The sequence below is a fragment of the Microtus oregoni genome, unplaced genomic scaffold (assembly GCF_018167655.1).
Source record: "Microtus oregoni isolate MIOR12 unplaced genomic scaffold, Mior012 000014F_ref0000157, whole genome shotgun sequence".
Taxonomy (NCBI): domain Eukaryota; kingdom Metazoa; phylum Chordata; class Mammalia; order Rodentia; family Cricetidae; genus Microtus; species Microtus oregoni.
In genome coordinates this window covers 14,590,975-14,600,643 of record NW_024543073.1, presented here as the reverse complement: position 1 = coordinate 14,600,643, position 9,669 = coordinate 14,590,975, and the positions used below count along the sequence as shown (strand labels likewise).

At 40.5% G+C, this 9,669-nt stretch overlaps 1 protein-coding gene across 1 annotated transcript; it reads left to right on the top strand.

Annotated features, from left to right (window-relative positions):
• Positions 1 to 3,744: 3,744 nt before the first annotated feature.
• On the top strand, positions 3,745 to 4,956 carry LOC121455789 (ubiquitin-conjugating enzyme E2 variant 2-like). The gene has a single exon (XM_041663474.1). It carries the CDS (start codon positions 3,766 to 3,768, stop codon positions 4,201 to 4,203), a length of 438 nt encoding a protein of 145 aa, XP_041519408.1. The 5' UTR covers positions 3,745 to 3,765; the 3' UTR covers positions 4,204 to 4,956.
• The last annotated feature ends 4,713 nt before the right edge of the window (positions 4,957 to 9,669 follow it).

Sequence of the window (9,669 nt, the reverse complement as noted above, 5' to 3'; positions counted from 1 at the left end):
GTAATGGCTTTTCCAGAATATAAGCAAATATATTTTTATTAACCTTGGCACTGTGAGTTTGAGATTACTCCATGTAAGAAGTGACACTATTCCAGGGACAGATGATCAAGGCTGGACATCTCTCGTTCATGGTTGGAGGCAAGGGTAATGTTGTTAGCGACACTAGAATATTGGACTTTGGGACCATATTTTTCGAGTCAAACATTACCTCATGTGGTCTGGTGGAGTGGCCACTGTTTGAATATTTGAAATTGGAACTAACATAGGGTATGCATTATGTATAATCTCCTTAAATTTATAATCAGGAAACTTTTCATAATTATAAAATCCAGTGTAAGAAATGTATTTAGGAAACAGGATACTAAAGTAGTTAAGAGCATAAAATGTAGCCTGGATTGCCTGCACCTAAGTCCCTTTTCTGCTGTTTGCTAGCTGGATAGTGTCGGGCATACTGAGTAAGCTGTTTCGTGTGTCAGTTCTTCCAGCTATAAAGCTGGTGTAAAAGTAGCTTTACCTCATGGAATGATCATGGAGACGGAATATGTTAAAGCATACGAACATACTTGGCAGTATATGTGATGTGTGTTAGCTAATGATATCTTTATCATTGATCCTATATACATACACCTACACAATTGAAACAAATTATCATGAGTACTACACACAGATATAGTCTATTTTATTCTTCAATTCTCTAAAACATACTTAGTCAACTTTTAACATTTTTAAAAATTTATTTTTATTTTATGTGTGGTATTTTGCCTACATATATGTCTCTGTACCATATGTGTGCCTGGCACCTTTCAAGATCAGAAGTCTTTGAATTCCCTCAAACTGCAGTTCCAATGATCGCTGAGAATTGAACCTGGGTTTTCTGGGAGAGTAACAAGTGCTCTTAACCATGGAGCCATCTTTCCAGTTCTGTTTTTGTTGGATTTTGAGCCACACTGCCAAAATAGCATTTCATTGAATACAGTGGCTCGTGCTTGTAATCCCAGCATTTAGGATTACAAAGTGCCGGAGGCTGAGGTAGGAGGGTTGATTCGAGTTTAAGGCCAATCTGGGGTATACAAAGAAACCCCATTTCCAAAAAAACACAATACAACAAAACAAACAAACAAAAACCAAATCAAACCTAAACATCAACACCGTCAGCAGTTGTCTGAATGCTTCGGAGCAACAGACTTTATTTAGATGGTTGTAATTTCACTTGCCCCCCTCACTTGGTAAATTAGACTTCCAGAATTGTAACAAGAAATAGGCCAGTGCTTAAGGGCTTGATTGTGCCATTACGTATTTGAAAGCTACAAAAATGATGGGGCTTGATTCCTGGAACTTTAAGTTGGGGAATTCTGAAGGTCTGGAGAGCAGCAGAAGAAAGCAGAACCTTCTGAGTTTTCTGCTCTGCTTGTTGACTCTCGCTCCCAGATGAGCCCACCCCTCCATAGTCCCTTTGACTCCTGCCATTTCCTGAGGAAGTGTGCTGTTTGGGTCTCAGTGATTGGCAGATAAATGAAGAGCTTATTCTCCTTCCCCAGGCCCCAGGTAAACTGAGTGTGAATAAATGCTTGCACGTTTCTTAGAACTGCGTGGTTTGTTTCCGAGTGGGGAAGAGGTTCTTCTTTCATTGTGAAATGTCTCTTGTCACTCCCATAATGATTGTGAGTGTCTCTAGAGGTGAGATGAGCCAACAGACCTAATTCACAATCAGTGCAGATCCACACTAAAATTATATGTATCTTTAAAAATGGCTTCCCTTCCTATAATCGCTCCGAAGCAACTGCCATCAACTCTTGACTTGAGATATTAAAACGGGTGAAAGGGAAGCCACGTCATGCTCACTCAGATGTGTTAGGCTGATTAGAGATGTATTTTGAATGAGGATCTTGTCAGTCAAATCATAATTAACACAGTGCTTAGAGTGGTCTGGTCTCGCTTTGCTTTTATGTTTTGCGCACGGAATTTCCCAGAAGGTTCTGTCTGTACATGGGAAGAATCGAAATGGAGACACGGAGATGAGGTCATGCTCAAGTGGGTAATGGGCAGTCACCGTTGGCAGTCCAGCGATATATCAGCCTCCTATGCAAATGGCCCGACAGAGGAGCCATTACAGTCTCTGTAAAATCCTGACTCACCGCCATCTGCTCTCAAGTGGAGCTGTATAAATGGGCCACATTGTGACATCTGGGCTAAAATTTTCTTCAGCGCATTCTGATCTGAGGTACTCAAACAGGTTCTGTATGACTAGAAATTGGTTTACAGTTGCTTAGTTCTTGAAACTTATTCCTTCTATACCCTATTAAATTTTCTTTTGCTAATCTTTTGTTTTTGCAGTGGGAAGGTCATGTAGTTTTGAAGGATGTTAGTCTGAATGGAGGCAGGGATTGCTATGTAGTTTTTCTTCTTTTTGAGCCTACCTAGAAGGTCATTCATTCATTTTCGACTGCATAGTCAACAAATGTTTATTGAGCATCTGCTCATTCTTGGGGATTGTGATAGGGCCAAATAAACTTGGTGAACAAAACTCAAGGAAACCTGGTCCCCATGGAGAGAATCTAAGTGGGAGCAGTGGACAGTAATGAGCAAATGTAAGCATTTTTGGTTTTGATACCGAAAGAAGGAGCAAGTCCATTGGTTAGAGAATTTTGGTGGTGTTGGGGTCATGAATGAGCTGGTTAGGAAGGCAATAGGTAAGGTATAAGCTAATTAGCTGAAAGTAATTTCCCGGAGAGTGGATTCATTTTGTGGTCCAATTCATTGAAAGACTAACTCACCAAACCTAATTTCTGTCATCTGTGCTGTTTAGTTTTGGTTTTCATTTTGATTTCTTAGTAGTATTTTGAGGGCTTTTGACAGCTTTTTTCCCTAGTCTTGTTCAGTAGCCTGGGGGATAGAAAACAGGGGAAACTGAGAGGCAGAGAAGCTCCTGAGGACTGTGGTAAACTAAATTCACAAAGGTACATACTCAAACAGGGAGATATGTTAGAAATATATTTTATTGTTATTATCATTCATAAGGGAAATGCATTCATATGAACTCTTCACATTTAGGGATGTATGCGAGAAGGCATCATTTATAAAGAATATATTCATAAAACAATATATTCATGAGGAGAATATATTCATGAGAACACATTTAGTTTTTCTGTGCCATGCCCCCCACTGTTATTGCTGGAGGATTAGAAGCAGAGGAGGGAGAAATTGAGGCACGAACAGAAACACTAAGAGGCTTAAATTTCTTTTCTGCAAATTTTGCTTTTATGTATTTATTTTTAAATAACTATTTTATTGTTTGAGAATGTCATAAGTGCATACAATGCATTTTGATTCAACCCATCCCCTATTCCCTCTGTTCTACTTCCTCCTACCGCTATTCCACCCTGATTTCATGTGTTCTGTTTTTTGGACCCACTGAGTGTACTCAGGGCTCCCAGGATGTGTGTGGGTGTGGGGCTGTTTATTGGGGCATGAGTAGCCTTTCAGGGGCTCCTTCTCTAAAGAACACTGTCATCTCCTTTTCCCAGCTGCCATCAACTGCCTATAGCAGCTCAGATAGTGATGAAGCTTGTTGATCTCCTTCCTAACCACGCAGGCATTCCGTATGGCTTCATCTTGCACAGGACTTATACATTCAGTCACAGCTGCTTTGGGCTTATGTGTGTGACTTTTCTGTCATGCCCAGAAAAAAATCTTTTCATTGTAACCATCTATCTCTGGCTCTTACAAACTTGAAACCTGAGCGGCTGCGTCTGGTAGCAGGAGAAGATGGCGGTCTCCACAGGAGTTAAAGTTCCTCGGAATTTTCGCTTGTTGGAAGAACTTGAAGAAGGACAGAAAGGAGTAGGTGATGGTACCGTTAGCTGGGGCCTTGAAGATGATGAAGACATGACACTTACAAGGTGGACAGGCATGATTATTGGGCCACCAAGGACAAACTATGAAAACAGAATATATAGTCTGAAGGTAGAATGTGGATCTAAATATCCAGAAGCTCCTCCATCTGTTAGATTTGTAACAAAAATTAATATAAATGGGATCAATAATTCCAGTGGAATGGTGGATGCACGAAGCATACCAGTATTAGCAAAATGGCAAAATTCCTATAGCATTAAAGTTGTCCTCCAAGAGCTGAGACGTCTAATGATGTCCAAAGAAAATATGAAGCTTCCACAACCACCAGAAGGACAAACGTACAACAACTGATTTTAGTGGATCTCAAACTTGTCTTAAATCAACAACCTTCTACTCATGTTAATGTCTTGATTAAATATCACCATGCAAAATACCCACACATTAAGTAAAAGAATTCCAGCTGGTAAACATGACCTGGACAGTTGTAAGAATATATTTAATATATGTACACCTATTATGTTTTCGGGTAACAGGAGAAGTGCAGCACAATTTTTCTTTCTCTTCTTAAAGCACTGTCATTTAAACATGAGCCTGAAGTATTCAAAATTGAATTCAGGTTTTCAAGACAAAAGCACGGCAAAGGAGTGTCAGATGGCAGTGGAAACCTTTGTCTTTCTGAACAATAAAGTCTCAAGACGGAAGAGCAGAAATGGCATGCTTTATCCATCGTCCTTAGACTACAGCGAACTGTTTAAAGTAGCAGGTATAATGAGTAGTCACAGTTGTGTTAACTCGAAGCGGTGCGGGTGTGGGTGCTGACTACTATAGCATCAAAATAGCTTCAGGATTGTTTTGATACCTGTATTTATAATAAAAAGATGTTTGGGGTATTGATGAATCTCTGTTAAAAGCTGTTCCCGTTTGTTCCATGTAACAGACATGATAAATATTTGTTTACAGTCTTTGTTTAATAAAACATGCTTAGAGGTTTTAAGTGAAGCAACGAAAAGGAAATAGGTGTATGGATATGTGATTTCAGATCAAAGTTAGTCTTGAAATGTAAATAAAATGCGGAATGTGTCCTCAAAAAAAAAAAAAAAAAAACAAACTTGAAACCTTAATCATGGGAAAAAACAATCTTGAATAGATATCTGCACTTTGACCGGTTGTGGGTCTCTGCATGAGTTGCCATCTACAAAGAGAAGCTTCTCTTCTTATGAGGGCTGAGAGATGCACTGATCTATGGGTATAGAACTAAATACTTAGGAGGTGATTTAGTATTATACTCATTAAGCAGGATAATATTAGTAGATTCTTCCTTAGATAAAACAACCTACTTAGCCATGGGTTCTTGGACCCTGTTAATGGCCCACGCATGAATTCCATTTAGTGAAGAGAGCCTAAAATCCAATCCTAAAGTTGTTGGTTACTGTTTTAGTTACTTTTCTGTTGCTGTGGAGATACCATGAACAAGACAACTTAATAAAGAAAGCATTTAATTTGAGGGCTTGTGGTTCCAGAGGGTTAGAGTTCATGGCCATCATGGTGGGGAGCATGGCAGCAGGAAGGCATGGAGCGAGAACAGTAGCTAGGAGCTTATATCTGACCTACAAGGTGAGGCAGATAGATAGAGGGATGGATGGATGGGTAGACAGATGGACAGAGAGAGAAAGCTAAATGGAAATGGTGTGGGCTTTTGAAACTTCAATCCCCCCTCCCCCATGACACAGCTATCCAATAAGGTCCCAGTTCCTAGTCTTTCCCAAACAGTTCTATCAATTGGAGATGAAGTAGGCAAATACACGAACCTATGGGGTCATTCTCATTCAGCCACCATGGTTACTCTCGTAAATATTTTTTTATTGAGTCTTATTTTCATATCTTGAATTTTCATTATTTAATTCAACTGTTAGTGCTTCTGTGATATTCCTTCCAGCGTTTTTCATTTCTTCTTTGTGTTCCTTTATAATTGCTATTTTGAATTCATTGCTGTGTGTATCATCTGATGGTTTTCTCAGTGAACATTACCAAAGGAGCACTAATTTCTGGATGAGACATCTTACCCTGGTTATTCATGCTTACATTTCTATGATGGGATCTACATGTCTGGAAGTAGGCCAATGGTGATGTTTCTTTTTGTGGCTATCTGCCCAACTCTTTGTTGATTATGTATTTGGATCTCTGTTTACTTTTGCAACAATTTGCCTCATTCTGGACAAGCTGGATGTTATTTGTGTTCGATCTTAGAATCACTTAGTGTTGATGTGTGAGCAGGTTATAGAAGTAGTCCCAGTTCAGCTAGGACTGGATGCAACTGCCGACACAGTAGCAAACTTTCTGTTGAGTTATGTTCTTGTTCTATATTCTTAGAAGTCTGTGGAAGGCTCACGGGGTTCTAGGGATGGTCTTTGGGGAGCAGGGATTGGGAGCTGTAGAGGGAGCAGGTGGTACGACCTGGAGAAGGAATGCAGGGCTCAGTTCAGTCCTCGGGTGTCAGGGATTAGGTCAAAGCAGGGCTGGGAGTTGATTGAGGCTTAAGTGTCTAAATTGAGCATTAGAGAGCTGGGAAACTTTTAAAACGTTTTATTATTTTTATTTCACATGCATTGGTGTTTTGCTTGCATGGATGTCTATATGAGGGTGTCAGGTCCTCTGGCCATGTGGGTGCTAGAATTGAACTGGGTCCTCTGGAGGAGAGGCCAATGCTCTAAACTGCTGAACCATCTCTGTAGGTTCTGGCTTCTTTAAAAAAGGTTTTGTGTGTGTGTGTGTGTGTGTGTGTGTGTGTGTCTACATGTGTGAGTGGGTAGTATGTGTGTGTGGAGACCAGAGGGAAACCTTGGATGTCTATATATCTTGTTTTGGTTTTTGAGATAGCAGATCCTACTGGCTTAGAGATGGCGATGTAGGCTACACTCCTCAGCAAGTTCCAGGAGTCTGCCTGCTTCTGCCTCCCAGCGCTGGTACACCAGCACACACCACTACTGCTTCCTTTTTGTATGTGTGGGTTATTAGGGTTGAACTCAGGTCCTTGTGCTAACATCACAAGCGTTTTAATGACTGAACTATCTCCCTAGCTACCATTTAAACATTTTAAAAGTGGTATTAGGAAAGTAAAATAAAAACTGACTAAACTAGAAAGTTAAAGGACATAATGACTCTGTAAATTGGTCATTTGGGGGAATGGGTCATTAAAGAAATTGGCTATTTGGGCAGTTTGTCATTTAGGGGATTACGGACGGACTCATCTGTCATTTGAGCTAGGGTGGTTTGAAGAGCGAATGGGGCGTGATTAGTAACATGCTTAGAGCATAGGGATAACTAGAGCTGTCTGACATGTCAGATCAGCTGGTCCCCTCCTGGGGGACACTGGGCATGCACACCTCGAGGAGCAGCCTGGATGTTACCACTCTTACAATGCATCTCCTCAGGTGAGCTTGAAATGGACTGTGTGGGTTCTCATTGTGAATATTATCTTCTGTCTGAATTCACCAGAGCTGTAAGGCTTTAGGCTAAGGCCTAAGGAATCTCTGTCTTCTTTGATAGTGTTAACATTCTATGGGAGGTTTCCAGTTCTAGATCTTAAGATCAAGTTCTAAGTTCAAATTTTCCAATATAAGGTAATGTGTCATACAGGTATTTCAAACCCAGCACACCCCAAGTTGAACTGCTGGGGAACTGTGTAGAGAGATAAAAGCTCGGGATGGGAGTCTCATTGATTTACAGATTTAACAACCCAAGGAGACTTTCTTCTTCCTTTTTCTCACTTAAATATACATGTTCTTTGAATCCCTGTGCAAATCTCATCTTTCTAAAGTATCGTCTTCAAGATAGCTATGCTTCTCTCTCCTTTATCTAAATCCAATTGCTTAATAGTGGCAACTCCAACTGATCATCAATAAGACTTGTGATTAGTACCATCTGATTTGGAATTGTATAATTTTTAAATATCTATCTATCTGCCTCACTAAACACATTGCAAAGCAGGTAACGATTTATTTGTCCTTTTGATCAGTCATTAGATAGGTGTGTATTGAAGGCCTGTTATGCACTTGGCACAATCCTAAGTCCCAAAATGCAGATATGAATGAAACAGAGACCTTGGTGTCTAGGCACAGCATTTTAATGGAGAAATTTATATATTATAAATGTTGGTAAATGACAATCAATTAGAATGACCTTGCCTCCTTTTGAGCTAATTCTCAATATTGTCTCTGTTTACCCTCTACAGAGTCTGTGTTTGAACATTAAGTTTTTCATGAGGTAGGACATCAGAAAGTCTTAGAACATACAGTATAACTTGTGCAGGTGGAAAGGCCTCTGTTGGAGGGGTACAGAGCCATTTGGATATCCAGGGAAGTTATACACACACACACACACACAACACACACACACACACACACACACACACACACACGAGAAAGTAAATGGTGGAATGATAGAGGAGGTAGAAAAAGGATCTAAGGGTCAGATCACAGGAGCATTTATTTAGGATAGCTTCGAGCTCCAGACTGGTGTGTGTGTGTGTGTGTGTGTGTGTGTGTGTGTGTGTGTGTGTGTATGATTTACTTTATTTTTAATTATATATGTGTGTCTGTGTATGGGTATGTGCTCATGAGTACAGGTGCCTGCAGAGATGATCAGATCCCCTGAAACTTGAATTATAAGAGGCTGTGAATTGCCTCACATGGGTGCAGAGAACCGAACTTGGGTCCTCTGCAAGAGCAGTAAGTAGCCTTAGCCACTGAATGATCTCTCTAGCCTCTTTGATGTATAAATAGCAAAGATCACTGTGGCTGGGGTGTGGAGAAAAGGTTATTGGGAGAGAAAGGAGGTTGACCAGGAGATCAACAGATGCTCATCGCAGTAATCTGGCCAAGATGCGAGGACTTTGCAAATACTTGTATATTTTTGTATCCTGGTAAGATGCTAGTTGAAGTCTTTTAAGAAATGAGAGAAGGAAAGAGAATTTGGCAAAGACACTTAACTTTTCTGAAACTATCCAGTAAGATTGAGAAAGTACCAATTGTGTAGCCTACTTCAATGAGACCTTTTAGCAGATACTGTGTGGGAAAGATGTTGTCGGCTGTCTCCCATCTGTGGGTTCTAAAGAACATGCAGATGTTATTGGCTCTTGCCATGAGTGGTGCTGGGCCCTATCCTGGATCAGCAACATCCAAATTTCGCTCTAGACCTGAGGATTTCTTTTCCCTGTGGGAGCACACAATGAACTGTTGCCCTGGGATTTGGTCACAGGCTCTGTGAAATCATCATTGAAAATGTTTAGAGTCCAGGTGGGTGGCAAAAGTACCTGTTCTCCATATCTTGAACCTGCCCTGACTAAATGTCTGGTTGCTTTGGTTCCCTAGGTTATCCTATACCCCCAGAACAAGTCCCTTTTTCCTGAGGTTGTCAGTGTTGCTTTTTCTGTTGCTGATAATGGGAGGCTGCCACTTCCATGGCCCTCCTACCTGCTGTTGCTTCTATTCGCCTGGGGATTCCAGAGCAGGTTTTTCTAGATGTGGAATGCTCAAGTTCTGTGAGAGGAGTTTGAGTTCCTCCTGCACAGGGCCTTGGACTGAGTTCCTTTCTTCCACTGACTCATAATAGTTGTATATATTTATGGAATATGTATGATGCTTTAACACACACACACACACACACATACATTTCATCAGTTAGAAATCAGACTGTTATAATAAAAGCCAAGTGACATCTTATTAGCTAAGGACTAACAGCCATTAGAGCACATCACTAAATATCACTGAGTAAATGAATCAATGAATAATGAACGAGGCGTCTTAGAGTGCTGCGTTC